Raw genomic sequence first — 19,474 nt, forward strand, 5'->3', positions numbered from 1 at the left:
GATTCTGAGTCATTTCCAGCTCAGAGAAGCTGAGTCAGTTGTACTCGCTGCTGCAGTCTGACACAAAGATCTTAACACCTTAGATTGCTGCCGCTAATCAAAGGCTCAGAGGACTTGTCTGAATATCCTACAGCGCGGTAGTGACAGGTACCTCTCTCAAGAATGCCTCTCCTCTGCGTGGTAAGAGCAGCGGCCCGAGGGAGGGACAGCTTCAGCCAGACACGTGAGCGAAAAACAAACACAAAGATTACCTGGGTGGTTATAGACCAGGATATAGAGGGGCAGTGCACAAGGCTGCCCTGTAGGAGGGTCCCCTGTACACCCCTATATCTGCTATAGGTGGAAAAAGGAGGAGGCTAACTTGGAGTGGTGGGGATTGAGTCACTGGTCACGGGGAGCCCGTGGAAGTGTCTGGTTTGCATGAGTGGCACTTCCTGTATTGGAGTTGTGCAGGGTCCAGCTCTGGTTGGGAGGGGTCTAGGAAGTGCTCTGGGCATCCTGCCCCCTTCCACAGCATCTGTGCCTTTGAAATCCTAATGGAAGCAGAAACTGCAACTTCAATAAATGGGTTTATTGGGAGCCTTTAATGAGGGCTGGGTGGCAGCATGTGCAGGGCCTCTGCTAAAAGGGAACATGCCAGAAGGTGCTGCCTTGCACAAGTGGGAGTGTTGTCAGCTGGGAGTCAAGTGGGAGCTTGTCACAGCTGAAACAGGAAGAATGTGCTGGGGAAAGGGGCCTGCAGAGCACAGCCCCAGCCCGCGGGAGAGGGAGGAAGATGCTTTACTCAGGGTTCAGTAGAGAAGCAGCGAAGGGATTATGCTCTTCTCCAATGACACGGTGTCCTGTTGCAGCATCCAGCTCCTGGCTGGGAGGGAGGGAGGCGGCTGGGGCTGATGCAGGCGGGCTCAGCGTGGCTGCGAGCCTGGGCCCCACTGGAGCTGGGGGCTGTCCAAGGGAAGGAGTTGTTCACGTACAGGAAACCCAGTAGCAGGATCTCCTGGCTGAGATGAGTCTGGCTCAGTCCCAGCATTGCGATGGCTCAAGGCCTTTGGTTTAGCTTCACCAGGGACCGGATAGCTGAGCCTGTTTCTCTCGTGGTGTAAGTGCAGTTGAAATCTCTGGGGAGCAACTGTGTGTGGAAAGCAAATTGAGCCTAGCTGTTTGTCTCTCCTGCTGCTATAGAGAATCCCCAAGCCCAGCTAAGCAGCTGCCCAGTACTGGTGTAAAGCTGGCAGCCTTCCCTGGGCAGGGATCAACCTGTGTAACCTTCAGCAGAGATAGGAACCCAGGCCTCGGGTTTGAGCTGCCAGAAGTGCCCCCATGTTAGGAGCCCACCTCTCTTGGAGAAAAGCATCCACCCACAAGGTAGCAGCACTGGGCCTGGCACCCTCCGCCAAAGGCAGAGGCCAAACTGCCTCCGAGCTCTTCTCTCCATCCCAGGTAACGGCGCAATGAAACTACATCTGGAAAGACACCCCTCTCTTCTCTTCCCAGACAGGGGAGGTTACAACAGCTAATGGTGGAAGGCAGCTCCTTCCTCTTGCTCGGGGTAAGCAGCTCTTGCTAGGAGCTGTTAAGCTGTTTGCAGCCCTGTCCCCTCTTGTTGGGAGGGTTCTCTTCTCCGCAGCAGCAAGGAGGCATTGGGGATCAGGCCACATTCCTGCAGGCTCCTGGAGTTGTCCGTGTACACCCTCTGGGGAAAGGTACTGATGATCTCATATGAGTCGGAGTCTCCACCCCTAGGAAAGAACAGCACAATCTTTCCTACACGCGGGTTCCCCCAAGGTTTTGTTGAGATGCTCTGGCTGATCCAGCTGCGGTTATGTAAGAGCAAAGGGAGAGACTGTTTCACAAGCACAGGCTGAGCAGAAAAAAGGGCTTCCCGCCCAAACTGCAAACAGCCAGGCACAGAGCGGCCATTCCAGGCTGCACAGCTGCAGTGGGGAAGGAGGCTCTTGCATCCCAACAGCAGTGAGCTCATTGTGGGCTTAGACTGAGGCCAGAGCTACGGCCCGCAACAGGAATGGGAAAAGGGGAGAGCAAAGGGGTCCCCTCTGCCATCTGGTACTGTCCCTAAAGGGATGTGTGAGCCCTTGGGCAGCATTAAATGCGTTGGGATATAGAGCTGGCTGAGCAAAGGGCGGTGTTTGTCCAGCAGCGGATCCATCAGCCAAGCTGAAGGCTGCAGCTCAGCTTCCAGGCTGCACCAACACCTTGGGAACGGTGGCAATAGTCAGATGAGTGCTCCTGAGCAGCTGGAAGGAGGCAAAGGCAGCAATGGACCTGGGTCAGATAGCAATTTTGAGAGGACGAGAGAGGCTTATCTCTGCTGCTGTGTCAGCTTTTTGGGAAAGGTGGGTATTAAATGCCCTGAGCTAAGCATGGCCCTGGCAGTGCTGCCCAGAGAGCATCTCCGGTGGGCGGTGGAGCCAAAGCAGCAAGGGTGCCCAGCAGCTCCTGGGACTGTAACCCTTGGCCCTGCTCAGCTCAAGCTGATCTGTTTGAAGCACAGCTCCAGGACTTTGAGCGGCAGCCCAGAAACCTTCCCTGGGGCTTGACGGAGCCGGCTGGGGAGCGAGGAGGGGAGGAAGTTCTAGGCCTACCTGGCGTGGGTGAGGTGTTGGCGTAGGTCACCTATGGTCTCTGTGAACAGCATCTTTACAATGTACATCTGCTCCCCGCTCTCAGATTTGATGCGGAGAGTGCAGACATCAGGGGCAGAAGCTCCAGCTTCTTCAGCCATCTTCACCCTGGAGGTTAGAAAACCTCGTCAGCTGAGGAGTGAGGGCTCTGCCAGCGGCAGAGCCTATGAGCTCTACTCAACGGGCAGAGCCCCTGGGCTGCCAGGGTGATCTGAACGGGGGAGAGGTGTTTCATGTTTGGGAATGTCCTTGAGATGAACAAGGCCCTGTCTGACTGCAGGCAAGCAAACTGACCCATGGACCAAACTGCTGCTTTGCTTTCCCTGCTTAAAGGTGCCTTGAAAAGAAGGTTGCTGACCTTTTTTAGCTCTTTCATTTTAGATCAGAGCTGTCTGGTAAGTACTTCGCCCTACTTCTTTGATTAAAAATAATCTGCTTGGTGGTTTTTTCATTAGCTATTTGGGTCTTGTCTTGCCAGAAGACTATGAGTGGAAAAGTGCTGTTAGTGTGACCTCCCACTTGGGCATCAGTTTCCTGGAGGGATTCTCCCATTTAACGTGACTGCAAACAGCTTCTTAGATGGTTTCAAACTCTTAGGCCTTGGCTTGCTGTTGGGAAAAGTATTTCACAGCAATAAGTAAGTAACATTTTGAACAACAGAAGCTTTTGTTAGAGATGTAAAAGATGGCAGGTTTACCATGAACAATTCAGTGGTCTTCCCAAAAGACCAAACTGGGCCTTTTTTCTAATTACTTCTAAGGTATAAAAGGGGCAAGTCCATTTAATTCCTCAACTGAAACCCCTGAAATAAACCCGCAGTGATGAAATAGGAGGAAGATGGGAGCCTGATAGGGCAGGGGTCAGGGGGCTGTGCCTCTACCTCTCCAGGGCAGACAGCCTGGGTGTCTCCACCAGGATCTCTTTGCTGCTCCGCACCCCACCAGAGCCCTGAAACCAAACCAAGTGAGTGTCACCGCTGCCTGCTCTGCACAGAGAGCAACCAGTGCCAGGAAAGCCCGGGAGCGGGTGCCAAAGTGCCAAGTGTGCTCTGGCAGAGCCTTGCTGGGAGGAGGAGGTTATGCAGAGCTGAGAGAGGCCTGAGGAGAGGGGGTTCTGGTGCTGTGTGGGGCGCTGAGCCCGGGGAATTGCTGCTGGCCTCATCCTGTGGGTGTTTGGGGGGTCCACTCATACCTGTTGCGCTGCTCTGGCCGAGCCTCGGACACCGATCACTTCTCCATGTTTCAAGGGCTTGGAAAGCTTGTTGAGACACTGCTCCAAGGAGACTTTGGGACCTGCCGGAGCAGAGGGGAGATGTGTCCATGTGTGACCTTCTTGACAAACAATTTGCCTCCAGAATAGGCTGATTTGGTGAAATGAGGGAGTGCAACAGCCAACAGGGAGAGCTCTAACCTCCCCTAGCTAGGCTGAGACTGGCTCTCGGTCTCCCCTGTTGAAGCTTGTCCCACTTTCTGGCCCACTAAATGTTTGATTGTCAACATCAACAGTGAGCAACTGTGCAGCTTGTTCAGCACACAGCTGGGGTGCACAACAGGTAGAAACCTGGTTAGCCCTGCTGTGAACAGGAAAAACTGAAACCATACAATTTTTACAGACTTGGAAAATTTTTCATCTTGTAGGTGTCCATTCCTTTTTCTGTGGTGTCACTAGACAAGTATTTTTTTTTTACTACTTGGATAAAGGGAATATTTAGCACAGCTTCTGTTTGTGAATGGCCTTGAGATGAACAAACAAGTAGTACAGTTTTATATAAATAGGAAGATCTTGCTGATGGGCAATGCACGTGTTTGGGTTTAGTTATGCATGCACAAAACTGCTATTTCTGTCTAATGACTGACTGCATTTGACTTTCCAACCCTGACAGGTATTGCTTATGCAGACTGGTGGAGTCTAGAAGCAAAACGAGGAATCTGTGGCCTGACCTTATGTCCCATATTCTCTTATGAAAGTCTGAAGAGGAATTGTCCCATATGTGGTACAGTTAAGATCGGGCTGGCTTGAAGATGTACGCCTTTACGGAATGAGCTTGTAGGAGAACCAAAGGTTGTTTGCAAGGTGCTCCCCCCTCCCAGGTCTGCAGGGTTCCCTCAGCACTCTTGGATGCTGATAAAGGTGAAGCTAGAAGGAGTTTGGCCTTTCAGAAAGGCTCAGGGCAGATATGTTTTTGCAAACCTGATGATCTTCTGGTCTTTTATTACTTGGTGTGTCTCATTCTTTAGGAGGATTTAATGATGGGAGGACACCATGTGTGCTGCCTGACTCCCAGCTCCTGAAGCAACACTGGGGCTACAAGCGCAGGGCTCTGACCCAGAGGTGTTCCCTTCCTCACTGAAACCCTGCATGTTCCCTTCCTACTAGCCAGACTGCCCTGGTAAGGCTTTGATGCTCCTCCTTGGGAGTTAGCTGCATTTTTGAGGCAGCTTTAAGAATTTACCTGGGATCTCAGTGGTTTCCTGCACCTCACTGGATTTTGAATGGCCAACCACTTGGCCATGGCCGGGAAAACTCCCTGGAAGGTCTCTCTCCCGAAATACCGCGTCCCTTCTGTCAGTGATCTGTTGAATTAAGGTCAGCTGCCATAAGCAAATCTGACTGTTGCACAAATGTGTTCTCACTGCATCAGAGCACAATAAAACACAGCAATGACAACCACCAGTTGTAAACCCCAAGTGAAACCAGAGAGCTGCTTCCTTGGAAGCTGCTCCAGCTGTCCAGATTCAGTGAAATGCATTTTCAGCTCCTATAGGCTCTCTAACAAAGTAAATCTTGGTGGATCCCTCAAGTCCCCAGGATGGCCCACCTAGACCTCAGGGTAGTTGTTCATCCATCTCAACCGGCACTGGGCAGCTGCTCCTTCCCACGAGTTGTAAGAAGTGTGCTTGGACCTGCGTCTGCTTCTGCACTTGAAAAGGCTTTCTGGGTGGGAAGTGATGTGAAAGCAGCAGGTTGGGGGTGGGGAGGGATTTGGCAGTAAGAAGCTGCGGTGGGGACTGTCAGACAGCGCTAACAAACCAAGGAAGGCAGTGTGCTACCCTGAGGCCCCCAGCAGTGGGCAAAGCTGTATAAATAGGGGCAGTCTTTCTGTCTGGGTTCCACTTATGTTCCTCTTACACTGTCTGTCCATATCACAGATGGATGCGCTCTGTGTTTACCCCAGATTACGGTACTGTCCTGTGGCTTCCAGACGTGGTCAACTATGCACAGATTATAGGGAACCACAGCCCCAACAGCCTCCCAGAACCCTTCTTTAATCTGACTTTAACTATCACACCTACCAGCTCACTCTGGCTGTCCTGACCTCACACTTACCCGTGTAGTTGTGCCCTGCTTTCTTTGTGGCAGTGGGAAGGTGCACCCCTCTGGTTATGCCTTCTTACATTTCGGATGCACTTCAAGACCTAGATTAGAGTCCTCTGAGGCTCTCTGCCTGTTTTCTGCCTGAAAATGTGGCCTTGGCTTTTTGCCATTTCTGAGAAATCAAAAAGTGGGGCCCAAAAGAAGCTCAGGTGGTCAAATACATTTCAATTGTAGTAAAAGACACTCTCCTGACATCCTCCTTGAGAGTTGTTCAAACTGTTTTTAAAAGTTTTTCCGGGGGAACTATTTGAGCACTCTCGTTCTCCTTCTTGTTACACAGCTCTTCAGACACTGCACGTACTACTTCTCTTCTACAAAGCCTGCTATGCTCTTAGAAGTCTTGTTCCAAAGCCAAGACTCACCGAGGCAGAGAAACCATTCAGTCCTAATGCCGAAACGCTCGCTCACTTCCTGTAACGGCTCTAGCAGGTGTGCTCCCAGCCACCCCTTCCCCAAGACACACATGCACAAAAAAGCTGCATGTATGCTGTGTTCAGAAACCTCAAACTTAATTTGCTATGGGGAGCATCCAGCAGATTGGTGAAAGAAACCTGAACGATTTTCTTGGGAAGCAAGGGAGCAATTTCTTTCAAAAAGGTGATGAATAGGGTTTTGTGCCGCTTACCTGCAAAGGGATGCCATCTGGGTAGCGCATCTGCAACTCCGAAGGGAAATAGCCATCCATAATATCCTGCAGGCATTGCTGAAACAAAATGAGAGCTTGTGGTCGTACCTTAGACTTTCTATTTATCTCATGACTGATACATTCCTTCTGGGCTGCTCCTATTTGTGTTGTTATTGCCGTGCAGAGGAGTCTGCATCAAAGACCCAGAATCTCCATTTCTAAAAATTCCTATACAAAGACATACTAATCTTTAAAGGCACCATGGGAACGCAGGTGAGTAGCTGGAGGTCTCAGTAGCTGTTCCTTTTTAGGACTGAGATGAGCTCACAAGCCCTGTCCCTATACATTCCCTTTCCTGAGGCTTAGTGAATGATAGCAGGGTGGCTCTAAGTCTAATTCCTCTACAGACCTTTCCATACCTGTGCGGATGGGTCCTCGTAGGGCCGAAAGGGTCCGTTGAACATGACAATCCCATTTTGATACAGCGTAAGAGGGAGGGGTTCTGGCTGTCTCAGCCGAGCACCCCCAGGTGTGTGCTCGATTTGAGAAATGCCTTCTCCAGCCAGCACATTCAAATCCTTCACGTTTTCCAAGATTAAATCGAAATTAATCTGGTGTTTGGAAACAACTGCTTCACCTGTGGCAGAGGGATCAGAGTTACAGGGGGAAGGGGATGCCAGCCTAAGCAGCTTTCACGTCTGTGTGAATTCAAGGTGGATTTGAGTCCTAACATTTTTGGGCTGTCTGTGCTGCCTCTCCATGCTTCACCTTTCGCACTTTTGCAACGTGTGCCGCTGTGGTGCAGCGCTGCCAGCTTTACATGGGTGTGTGCAAAACGACAAGGGCAGGGCAGTGGGGAAACAGCCCTCTTGCCACAAGCTACTGTAACTCCAGAGCCAGCTACAGATGCAGCCAGCTCTAGAGACTACACTCAGCTCCTTGTCTTTGGTTGTAATTTCAAAAGTGTTGTGTTGCCCCTTAGTGTAAAATGCACCGAGTGGGGAACTTAACTAGATGGGATAAATGGATCAGGGCTGAAGAAATGCTGGTGTAAACACAGCCGGCTGCCTGCTCCTTGCCACCAGCAGATTGCTCGCTCTTGCTGGGACACTGCTGAGGATGTTTATCAGGGTGGTTGAGGAGGGTGGTAGAGTGAAGCAGTAAAAGAGTTTTGATGGGACAGAAAAATGAAATCAGAAGAGGAAATGAAAGAGGAGATGTAGGCATAGGTAAAGCTTTTGGTATTTTCTGTTCTGCTTTTTTATGATTTGATAAAGGAGGGTGGGGGAAATCTCCCTTAAAAAGGGTAAGTCAGCTGAAAACAATGAAAGCTATTTCTTCTGCTTCCCTCATCTTCTCCCCTCCTGCATCTAAGGGAGGGAAGGATTAGTTAGCTAATATTTGCATGCTGGTTAGGAAGCAGCATTGGCTGTACAGCCCAAGTATTTTTTTTTCTCCGTTACCACTTCCTAAGAAGCCGTTGCCAAATGTGCTTGGACCCCATACAGCACAATCAGGTCTCAATTAAACCACTCACGTGGTGGTTGGGAGGAAAGGCAAACAATAGTCTCTGATAGGGCCAGACAATATGGGTAAGTTACTACAGCTACTATATACACAAAGCATCTGATTCCATTTTCCACTCATTTTACGTCAGTGTTATTAAAGCAATCAAGCTTCAAACACTTAGGGTATGTGAACTCTTCAGGAAGCAGCTGCTGCGAGGGTATCCTTCCAAATAGCTGAGCCATCGGGTTCCCTCCTCTCCCCCTAGATGGGGCTTACAAAATATAAGTTTATAAAATACCAATGTTCTGCCTGGCTTAGCTCCTGTTAAATTGCTCCATGTCTCTGTCCCTGAGATGGACTGATGTGGAGACCTCAGCACAGGATCACAAATTCTGAAGACCCAAATTCTGGGTCTTTGACACTTACCTACTCTGGGGAGTATCATACCTTCTTTAAGCATGCAGCAGGAGCTAGGATAGCTGCTTTCAGCAAAGAGTGCTGGTGCTTTACCTGGCTTCCAAAGGCTCTTTGCTGGCAGCTCTTCTTCATTCTTGAGCAATTCTAAATCTTCCAGCTCATGTTCATGTCTCTCTCCAACCCAAATCAGACCATAGTCATTTAGAAACCGCTGTAAGAAGAAAGTACAAGTCATCTTTGTAGACCCAAGCTTCCAAAAACTAGAAATGGAAGTCTGAGAGGGGTCAGCTGTGACTGTGAGAAGCAGAAGGGGAGGTGAAAGAAAAAGTTTGTCTTGAGGGTCTTTGGCTCTGGCAGGGTAGTAGTAGCAACTCTACTAGTAGGCAAAAGGGAGAATGAAAGTATCTGTAGTGACAGAGTAATCTTCCAAGACTGTAGCAGTTGCAAAGAATATTTCTACGGTCCTAAAAGTCAAAATGAAGAGGCTTGCAGGAGGCACAAATGTTTGTGTATTAAAAAAACTCCTACTGCCCTGTAGCTCACATCCAACCTGTTCTTTCTTTTCAGAGGGGTGAGGTGAAGAATTGTGATGATCAAAGTGGCAGCTTGAAAAAGACCAAGCAGCCTGGGACCGCAATGATCTCCAACCAAAGGTGCAGATGGCTTAAGGCAAGTGAAGCAGGTGTCTCACCTCCATCTCCCAGACCTGGGTCTGCAGCTGAAGGCACCTAATTTCCAGTTCCTCTGCTGTGGATGAGTCAGGAGCATCTGAAAGGGAAGACTTGTTTTTCTATGTCCAGCCTTAAAGAAGAGCTATAGATAACCTGTGTCACGTAGCACCGATGCCCCAGCAGTACCTGCCTGTACCGTAAGTGAACTCAAGCCTGTACAACACAGGAGCTGAACTTGAGCTCTGCATGCTGGTCCCTGAAAATTCAACCTGCAGCCCTTTGAGAAAGATGCTGATAGACTAAAAGATAGTTGTGAACAATACTGGTGAAGTTTTATGCTGTGGGAAGCTGATGTGAGCCGTGCTGTTCGCAATTATACAATGAGAATTACTTGGCTTACTCAGTCTTAAGGGACCTATTAAAAAAAATGAGCAGGTGTCCACTAAAGCTGGATCCAGAAACCTAGGCTGAGTGGCTAGAACAATGCATGATGAGGTACAAAACACATGTTTGTGGTTTCACAGGCATCTTCTTGTTCTCTGCTCAGGAAATGGAGAACTTACCACAGCTTTGTGCTAACAAGGTAGTTCAGCCATTGTAGGAAACGTGTCTGGGCTCAGCTGGAGAGCTGCTGGATTGCAAGGAACTGAATGGAGGGGAAGACCTTCAGTGACGCACTCAAAGCTGGGTTCAATTTAGAGTTAGGCTGCCTTATGGGACAAGTGAGCCTGGACCTGTAATACTATTTGAGACTCCAACTTGATTTTTGGTTTCACTTAGCCCTGTCTTTCCAGCCTGTTTGAACTCTGCGGTATTTACTGTTCTTTTTTTTTCTGACCATCCTCAAGTATCTGTGTGGTTGGTCTATGCTCATGGAAACTTAGTAACCCACAGAAAATAGGTCAGGAAACAATGTTTTGCACCGCACCAGAAAAGCCCACTAACAGATGCAAGTGTAAGGTGCGGATCTGCTTTGGTAAATAGTACCGTGTGCGTGTAACTGATACCACTCACCAAAGAGGCTCTTGGGCTTTGAAGGCAAGGATGGCTCAGAGAGGAGGTCCCCAAGCCTGCTCTGTTGCAGTACCAGGAGCTCTGTAGCTCTCCCACAGGTGGGAGTAAGGTGCCAAGGGTAGAACAATTTTTACCTTCTCCTTTCTCAAGAGTCTTCATCTTCTCTTCAAGTTCAGCAATCCTCCTATCCTTCAGGACCAGAACAAATAATGACCTTGTTTAGTTCCTTGGCCTTCAGGACATTGAGGCACAGTTTGCATAATTAGTCCGGGCTGGGTGAGTCAGTGGTGCACGTACTCTCCAGCCCACTCAGAGGCAGGCAAAATAAGGGTCAGAAAGGCTGTATCTTCACAAATACCTTAATTAGACTCAAATCAGGGGTGTGATATAAATACACTGCTCCAAGAACAGGTGAGGGACACGCTGACCTGTCTCCCCTTCCTCCATCTGCACAAGAGCTGTAGGCAGACACACGGGCTGGTGCCCCTGCGCTTCCTGCCCAGGCACAGCTCATGCTCTGACCTGCAGTAAGTGGCTGATCTAGAAATGAAATCAGCATCTCTGCAGCCACCTCTTTAAAAAAGAAAAAAAAGGGTATTTATGCTAAGCTGCAGAAATGCAAAGAGGTCTGCTCCAGGATGACTCTGCTGTATGAGCAGCTGTTGTTTCAGAAAGCAAAAGGAAGAAAAGAAAGGTCTGAAGCCAAACAGCTAATAATATCAGTGAAAAGGTGCTGAGAGTCTTTACTGTAAGAAGTCACAGCAGGGACTGTCCCCTCTCCCACCCCAAGGACTGATACAATTGCTCTGTCACTTTGCAAAGCCTCGTTTGTGTAATTAACAGAGCAAGCAACAGATTAACTTGTTTTTGCCCAAACTAGGTCTGAGCCCGTGTAATGCTTTGACGGTTGAAGCCACAGTAGCAGAGCACAGAACAGGTTCAATAAGGAGCAGGATTTTTACCTTCGCTTGGATTTCTTGCACTTGTTTCTCTATTTTTTGTTCCAACAGAGTGATTTTTTGCATCATGGAAGACATGAGCTCCATGTCAGTGTGAGCTGTGCCTGAAAGCACAAATACAGCGTGTTACCTCTCTAAAACGGCGATTGGTATTGGAGATTTAGCTGCGCGATAGGGGACCCCACACAAGAATTCCTGTTCTGCCACAGCAGGTAGGACGAGGGTACCCTTTGGGGGTACTGGCTTGAAATCCCTTGGCTCCTGACTGGTAGGGAGGTGGCTGTGTCACTGACAGCACACTGTGTGTGTGAGAGGGGGACCACAGGAATTAGCCCTGGCCTGGGGTACTGAGTCCACCAGGCTGTCACTGAGAAACTGTGATGGCCCGGAATCCCCTAATCATTGAGGGACTTTACCCTGCATATTCTTTTTCAGTGTTGTCCCCCTTGAGCAGGAGGGGAGACTGCCTTGGACTGGATTCTTTCTCCTAGGAGACAGGCTGTCATCTTCTGAGAAGAGGCACGAAGAGCATGAAAGAAAGAAAACAGGTCAGCGGTTTGGATACAACTTCTCCAAAAGCAGGTAAAGAAATACTGGGGTTATGGTGAGGGAAAGAGAGGGCGGGAGAAAGCCGAGTGACCCAGTCCATTTGCTCCCATAAGCACTGTCAGACTAATTGAGTGTATGTGGGCACTCGTTACGAGCCAGGACGCAAGGGAAGGTACAATCTCAGCAGCCAGGAAGAGTGAACACAAAATGGGGCTAGCAGAAAAAGACCATGATACTCGTACAGAGCATCCTGCGCTGCACAGTGAGGCAGAAAGTGGTAATATTGAGCTACTTTAACAAAAAGCACAATACTCTGATTAACAGAAGCAGCAAACCTCACTGGAAGTGGAAAGGGAGTTTTTGCTCTAAGGTCTAGTAGGAAGGATGTGACCTAAAATGGAACTGTAAAAATAGATGAGGCTCTACCGTGCTCTAGGTCTTGCTGAGGATGTGGAAACCTTTTGTTACTTATCTGATTTTGGACACACGTAGGAGAGAAAGAGCTACAATCATTGCAAAACATGTAGGATGGTAAGGAAAGCCTTACCAGTGGAGGCAATGAACTTGGACAGCTCTGCCCTTTCAGTAAAAATAAGAGGGGATAATATGTAAAAATAAAACATAGGTTCATTAATTTTGGGAAGATTTGCCTGATGGGCAAATTTTTAAAATTTTTTTTAAAATGTAACTGAAAAGGCTGTCCAAAAAAGCTGGAATGGTACATTGTTTTCATCAGCCCATCTTCCCAGTCCATATATCCTTGCTTTCCGGGCAGAGTGCGTGTTCATACACCCACAACTAAATCCGTGCCTTGTAGTAACTGTTAAAATCCTCGAGCCGCAATCTGTGGGAGCTGCCTGAGAGCAGAGGGGGTGAGAGCCGGGTGAGTGAGGTGCAGCGGTGCCCGCTGCATCAGGGCAGGAGCGGGTGAAAGAGCCGACGCTTGCGATGCCGTTGCAGCTGCAGGAAGCAACTCTTCTCCGCTTGAGACTGAGGGAACGCAAACGCCATCTGAACCCGTGCGAGACCGGACTGACCGATATCCCTGGTACCTGCTGGGGACCGATGCCGGCCAGGAGGCAGCAGATAAGAAATTGGGGAGGTTTTATTCGAGCTGGTGTTGTTTCTGAGGCTGTCACCGCCACGTGCAGCCCTGTGGGTCCCCAGAAGGCCGGTGGCCATCAGCTTTTTGAAGGATCGTTGACAAAAGGGGGCTCAAAATAACGGCGGTAAGCGGTACCACCCAGGCCTGGGGGGCCCTGGGGGGGCCGACGTGGGCGGCAATGCACACTGGAGTGTGCGGGGGGAAGCACCGTGTGCTGGGGGGACCCTCACAGTGCGGGGGGGGGTCCCAAACCGCGAGGGGGGGGATCCCTCCGCTCCCCCCTCCCCGGGCTGGCGCAGCACTCACCCCGCGCTCAGCGCGCCGCCGCCATCTTGTTTACAGGCGGTTGCCACGGCGACGTGAGGCTGCTGCGATTGGCTTAGTCCTGGTCACGTGGAGGGCGAGGCAGCCCGAGGACTACACGTCCCGGCATGCACCGCTCCGACGCCCCCCGGGGAGGCGGGGGACCCCGGCTGTGGCGGGAGGGCGGCGGGGGGGGCCGGGCCCGGGGCCCTGCGAGGGCACCTACGGGGCCCGCCGGGGTTCCTGCTGCTGCCCTGGTGCCACCGGGCCCCAGCGCGGCCCTCCCGGCCTTCCCAGCCCCTTGGTGGGCTACCCCGGGGCCACTTGGGCCTGCGCTGTGGGTGATCCGGCCTCCCGATCCGTGGCGGGGCCTCCCGGGCCTTCGGGGCCTGCCGGGCCTTCGGTGCCAGCTGCTGCCCGAACCTGCGTCTGGAGGAGGGATAAGCCGGGGGACACCCCCTCCGATTGTCGCTTGAGGAGGGAGGCCCGCGCTGCCGGCAGTCTCCATCCTGCGCGGCCGCCAGCCAGGCCGCACTGCTCCCTGCCTGTGCCCTGCCCCGCACGCCTGCCCGCAAAATGGTGCTTCTGCACCCCCTGTTCGCTTCAGGGCGCTTCGAACGTTCCCCGGTGCTGGGGCGGGACCTGGTGCAGGAGCACCACGCGCAGCCACGCTTCCTTTCCTCAGCCACCCTCCGCGCAGCCTTAGCCTCAGCTGGTAGAAGTCTGGGGCACAGCCTGACCTGAGGCATCACATGCTGTACAGCTGCTCCTGATTTCCTCACCTCCTTCTGTTTCTGTTTTCTAGCAGTGCTTTCCCTCACCCGCGCACTACCGCACGCTTGTTTTGCCTCGCTGATGCTCTGAACTCCACCCAGCGCTTGCCACCATCCCTGCGCGTCCCCCATCCTGCCCGCTACCGCCGTGCTGCTCCGGTCTTCAGAGAGCTCAGCCTCGCCGCTTGGAGTGGAGCAGGACAGGCCAATTTTTAGCACCTTTTATGGGATGTCGGCTGTCTCCAAATACTTTCATTTTGACACTTCTATAAAGTGCAAAAATTAACTAAATTTGGTGAAGCTTTGCCACAGAGGAGCCTTCAGCTCCAGGCGGAGGCTGGCAGCGGGCTCGCTGTGATGCGCTTCACCAGCACAAAACCAGACGCCAGGTGTATGTGCTCGGCGCACTTCAGTAGCTTTACTTATTTCAAACCATCTTAAAATGACGAGGTCCCTTTTGTTTCCTGCTGCTGCAGTTGAGTGGGTGAGGGAGCTCTGAGATCTGCTGTGAGGAGACAGATGTCGGGGGGCTGGAAGGAAGCGTTTCCCCGATCTGTTCCCCAGATCAGACTACCCCAGGCTTGTAACTGAAATTCAGAGGGACAGCTTGCACCCAGCTTCTGCCCCGAGCTGCAGGGAAGGAGGTTTGTTATACGGTGCAACGCAGAGCCCTTGTTGAAACGTTGGCTGTGATTTGCAAACTCTCCCAGTGAACCGCTATTAGTCCTTCATGGGTGTAGGGCACAGGACAGAGCCCCTGGGGAGAACCTGGGGGGTTTCCTGCTGCAGACGGTATTTTGTGATGTGGGAAAAGGCAGGGTGAGGGGGTTGCTGCTTTTGCTGGAGACGGTGGACAGGATGTCCCGCTCGGAGCTGGCCGTGAGGCCACACCAGCGAACAGGGGGAGCAGGAGCTGCTCTCGTGTCGGGCGATGGAGACCGATGGCTCCGGAGAAGTGAGGCTGAAAGGGCTGTACGGTGTCATCCCCGCCTGGAGATCCCCCATGCCATGCCTTGTACCTTCTCCCTTGCAGCATCAGCAGCAGATGCAACTTCCCCAAATCGCCCTGGGTTCACACAGCCCTTTGGGGTGGCGGGGCTGGTGCAGGGAAGGAAGGCGTGATTGGTGAGGCAGGGCCACCGCTGTGCTTAAAGCCTCCGACTGCAATTGCTGCGAGCGGATGAGGAAGTATCACGGCACACTGTGAGCTGAGCCCCGACCATGCAGCCCCTCCAGCTCACCCTCCTGCTTGCCCTGCTTGTCCTCTGCATGGTAAGAGAAACCCCACGGTACGGGGCCCCGTGAAGGCTGGGGGGTCTGGCCAGCTCTGTCCCGTGGCTGTGACAGCAGTTGGGGGGCTGTAGGGTTCAACCAGTGGGAGAATTTCTGCTGAACTTCAGCTGGAAACCTGAGCATTTGACTTTCTGTTTGACTTTAACCCTGGGTTTCTTACTGGGAGCTTTGCACTGTGGTCTGTAAGATCTAAATACTTCCATACATTGCTTTTTTTAAAGCATTTTTTACTTAAGAGCATCATTCATATCCGTAACCTTCGCACTTAGCTCTCCACCCCACCTTGCAGCCTCTCCCTTGCATGCTGGCCCCAGCCCGCGCCTGGTGTGGGGACGCTGAGCATGGCTGTGAGGACGTGGGGACGCCGGGCACGACTGTGGGGACGCTGGGTGGGTGCACAGCTGTGTGGTTTCCTCTTGCCTCTCCCCAGTGGAGGTTATTTTCCTTCCTGCCAGGAGGCTCCGTGGGGGCTCAGTTCAAGCACCGCGCTGGTGGATGTCGGCTGTCTCCGGGGTGGGGACGGTTGTGTGGGAGGGATGAACACGCCGGTGCTTTCAGGGAGGGTGATGCTATTCGGAGCAGCTGTCGGCATGATTTATTTTTCTACAGGGTGTTGGTAGCAGGGCCAGATTTCTCTGTGCTTATTTCGCTCACAAACTCCACGCAGCTGCGCCCTGCTGCTGGCTCCACAGGGTGCATTTACCTTTTGGGAGTCCCGGTCTGTGGGCGGACAAACCAGCCAAAAACCCTCACAGCGTGAGGTTGCCTGTGAGGGGGCAGAGCTGGGCGGTGGGGCCCCATCCCTGGCCCTGTCCTAGCTCCGGAGGGACCTGAGGAACGGTGCGAACCAGCGCGGGGGCTGATTCACGGAGGGAGATGGCATCCCTTTTCCAGCAGCCCAGGGCAGTGCTTGTTGCTGAAGTCCCCATTCCCAGGCGTAACGCACAGCCGCTTACACCAGGAGTCCCAGGAAAGGTCCAAAACCCCAGTGACAGTGGTCCCGCACAGCCGGGGCAGGAGGGATTCATGCAAACACCTTAATTTGGAAGGTGCTGATCTTTAGAGACGGAAGGAAACTGCCCTGAAATCACCATCCCAGCTGTGTTACATTTCACACACCGACTGAAATGTCCCTGCTTGCGACAGCCCGGGGGGATGGGGGTCCCTCCTCTTCCCCTTCGCTTCCAGCACGGATGTTTCCCAGCTCTGTTCCTGCATGCCACATCCTCCTGCACAGGGCCCGCGGGCCACCACGTCCCCAGCCCCTTCCTCGCAGCGGTCTGAGGGGCAGAGACCAACCCCCTGGCTTCTGCTGCCCCCACCCCCAATTTCTAAAAGCCTTTGGCTAGAAACAGGGCGAGGGAGAGCTCGCTTCGCTCCCTGCGCTGGGAAAACCCCAAAGCTGACGGTGATTTCTATGTGTGGCATGAAGGAGAATCTGCCGGGGGGGGAGAGGAGGCTGCGTGTCCCCCCTGGGAAGGGGCAGTGTGGGCACCAGGGTGCCCCCGGCTCCTTTCTGTCCGCAGGGGAGTTGGGTCAGGGCTCTCGGGCGGGGGGGTTTTCCACCCTGTGCTGCTGCCTGCTCTGGTTTGGAGCGATGGCTGATCCTCTTGTTTTCTTTTGCAGCTTCTTGGCCAGGCAGAGACGGTCACGACCCCCCTCCCCACCTCTCCAAACCCCTCTGCAAGCAGCCTGAGCCCTCCCTGCGGCAGCCCACCCCTCCTCTCCCTCGCCCTGGGGCTGGCTGCGGCTTTTCTCTTGTGGCTGCGCTGACCCGGGATGGGCCACCGTGCACCCCACCCTCTGCGGCTCCCCTAAGAAGACACCCCCAGGATGGCATCTCCTGCACCGGCACCTCCTTGGACCCTCGCAGCATGGAGGACCAGCCAGCACGCTGCCATCGCGCCCGTCCCTGTCTCCCTCCGCTCAGTGCAGCCCTCACCCTCCGGCCTCGAAACGAAACCCTGAAGCCTCCTGGGCTCCAAGCAAGGCCCCTGGGGCCGGTTGGGAGCAGACCTGCTGCGAGGCTTTGAGAAATAAAGCGCTGGTGTAGAGGCCTCGGGCTGCTCTCTGCTGTGGGGCTGGGGCAGGTTCGGTAACGGGGCTGAGGGGGCCGGTGTGGGATCCCAGCACCGGCCCTCGGCCCGCGGCCTGGAACAACCCTTGGTGCTGGGTGGTGCCAGGCCTGAGCCCCGCGGGTCAGGGGGTGAGATCGGGGTGCGCGGCCTGGCTCCCCCGAGGCTCTTCCCCAGTCCCGCTGGGGCTCTGGGGGGGCGAGAGGGACCGGTGGCTCCGACCCCGGCCCGGCGGCCCCGACCCCGGCCCCGAGGCCCGGCCCCGGGCGTAGGCCCGGGGCCGGGCCTCGGGGCCGGGGTCGGGGCCCGGTGCCGACAAGTGTACACAGCGCCCCCGGCAGGCCGGGCTGTCCTCCCGCAGCCCCACGATGAGTCCTGGCCAATCCTGCGGCAGGGGCATGCGCTCCCCACCAATCCGACGCTGGCAAACACCTTGCTATTAGCCAATCCCAGCCTGGCGGGTGGTATATAAGGGCGGGAGAGGGAGGAGGACATTTCCTGTCAGCCGCGGCCTTGGTGGGGGGGGAGGAGGTGTGGGGTCGTGGGATCTATGCTGCGCGATCGGGGCCGCGCTGAGAGGATTTCCCCCCTTGGCAGCGTCCCTACATGCCCAACCGGGCTGAGCTGGTGTGTTTCGATGTCCCTCCGCAGCTTCCAGGCGCCTAAGCAGTGCCACAGGCCCGGCCCAGGCCCTCACTCCCCCTTCTGTGGTGGTCTCCTCTGTGCCCCCAGCAGCGTTTCTTCAGAGGCTGGGGATGGGGTTGTGGTGCTTAGCCTGGCACGCGGTATCTGTGTGCCTGCTGGCTCTGCGGGACTGGTATTGCCCTCTCCAAGCAGCCACGCCACTGTCACCGCTGCCTGCCGGCAGTGGTTTGGGCCAGCAAGAATGTGCCTGCCCGCTGGCCTGGCAGAGGAGCACGTGGGAGCCGGGCGTCCCTATGCAGCACGTTCCGCTCTCCTGTTCTATGGTTACAGGTCCTCCTGCCCAAACAGGTCCTGGACCAACTGGGGGCATGTTTCAGCGTAAAGATGGACATTAGATGACGGCTATTGCCGAAAGCCAGAGCAGTTGCTGGCCAGCTGGAGACGCCTGATGTAAGGACCTTTGTGCACCCAAGTCTGCTGAGGAAACCTCCCGGGGAGGCACTGCACTGTCTGTTGCTGCCAGAACAGCCCGGTTTCGCTGCAGGGTTGATAAGTGATTGCTGCCCGACTGCAGTGACTCTCCCCAAACTGGGCTCAACCTGCTCAGCAAACCGGGCCCTCGCCGGCAGCCGTCTCCTCTCCCCAGCAGTGAGGACAGAAGCGCTTGATGTCTCCGTGTGTGGATTTCTCACCCCACGTCCCTTCTGGCTCTGAGTCACATCCCTGGGGAGCTCCTGCCTTCACCTACGTGGAGGAGACCTCTGTCCTGGGGACCTCGAAGATGAGTGACCTGAGCCATGACTCAGCTCTGCAGCGTGGCCGCTAAACGCTGCTGACGCAGAGCTCACCGTGGGGTGATAGGACTGGAACACCCCCGAGCCCGCAGCACAAGCAGGCTGGGCTCCCCCGGCCCCGAGCTGGGGCTGGTGGGGTCCAGCAGCCCCCGGTGCTCCGGGGGACGCAGCTTGGCCTGTGCCTCCCTTCTGAAAACCCCTCCCGTGCTGCCTGTCACCCGTGGACACTAGAGGGCACCGGGCTCCCACCCTGGGAGCAGGATTGGGCCCGGGGCTGGTGGGGTGCAAGGTGCTGGGATGGGAGGCAGCTCCTTGGCATGGGGGCTGCCAGGCTGTGGTCAGTGCAAGGACAAGGACGCCAACCACCCAGGCGGAGCTGGCCCGGACGAGGAGGGCCGTATCTTACACACGTACATAAATACAGTTCGGAGGGGGAAGTTGGTGGGGAAGGGGCTCTGCCGCTCTCTGGAGGGTCCCACGCCGGTCACGTCTGTGGGGTCTTTCGTGAGCCACCTACGGGGCTCCCCGGGAGGGAGGCAGGCTCGTTCCCCCTTGTGATGGAGGGGATGGTGGGCATCCTTCACACCAGCAGCCGGGGCAGAGGGGTGTTTGGGGTGCGGTGCGCGTGGGGTAGGAGGCCTCCCGGCCCCAGTGTGAGGACGCTGGCAGGGTGTCCTCGTCCTGCCCCGTGGCACTTCTGGGTGCGAGGGCCACACGCCGCCCCC

At 54.2% G+C, this 19,474-nt stretch overlaps 1 protein-coding gene across 1 annotated transcript; it reads right to left on the reverse strand.

Annotated features, from left to right (window-relative positions):
• Nucleotides 1-1,573: 1,573 nt before the first annotated feature.
• Nucleotides 1,574-12,772, reverse strand: UBXN11 (UBX domain protein 11). The gene is made up of 12 exons (XM_009817494.2): nucleotides 12,709-12,772; nucleotides 11,216-11,316; nucleotides 10,388-10,442; nucleotides 9,260-9,336; nucleotides 8,662-8,779; nucleotides 7,062-7,279; nucleotides 6,643-6,720; nucleotides 5,095-5,215; nucleotides 3,834-3,934; nucleotides 3,523-3,590; nucleotides 2,604-2,750; nucleotides 1,574-1,739 (listed from the first exon to the last, which is right to left on the reverse strand). Exons 1-12 carry the CDS (start codon nucleotides 12,770-12,772, stop codon nucleotides 1,574-1,576), a joined length of 1,314 nt encoding a protein of 437 aa, XP_009815796.2.
• Nucleotides 12,773-19,474: the final 6,702 nt, after the last annotated feature.

The sequence above is a fragment of the Gavia stellata genome, chromosome 29 (genome assembly GCF_030936135.1).
Source record: "Gavia stellata isolate bGavSte3 chromosome 29, bGavSte3.hap2, whole genome shotgun sequence".
Taxonomy (NCBI): Eukaryota; Metazoa; Chordata; class Aves; order Gaviiformes; family Gaviidae; genus Gavia; species Gavia stellata.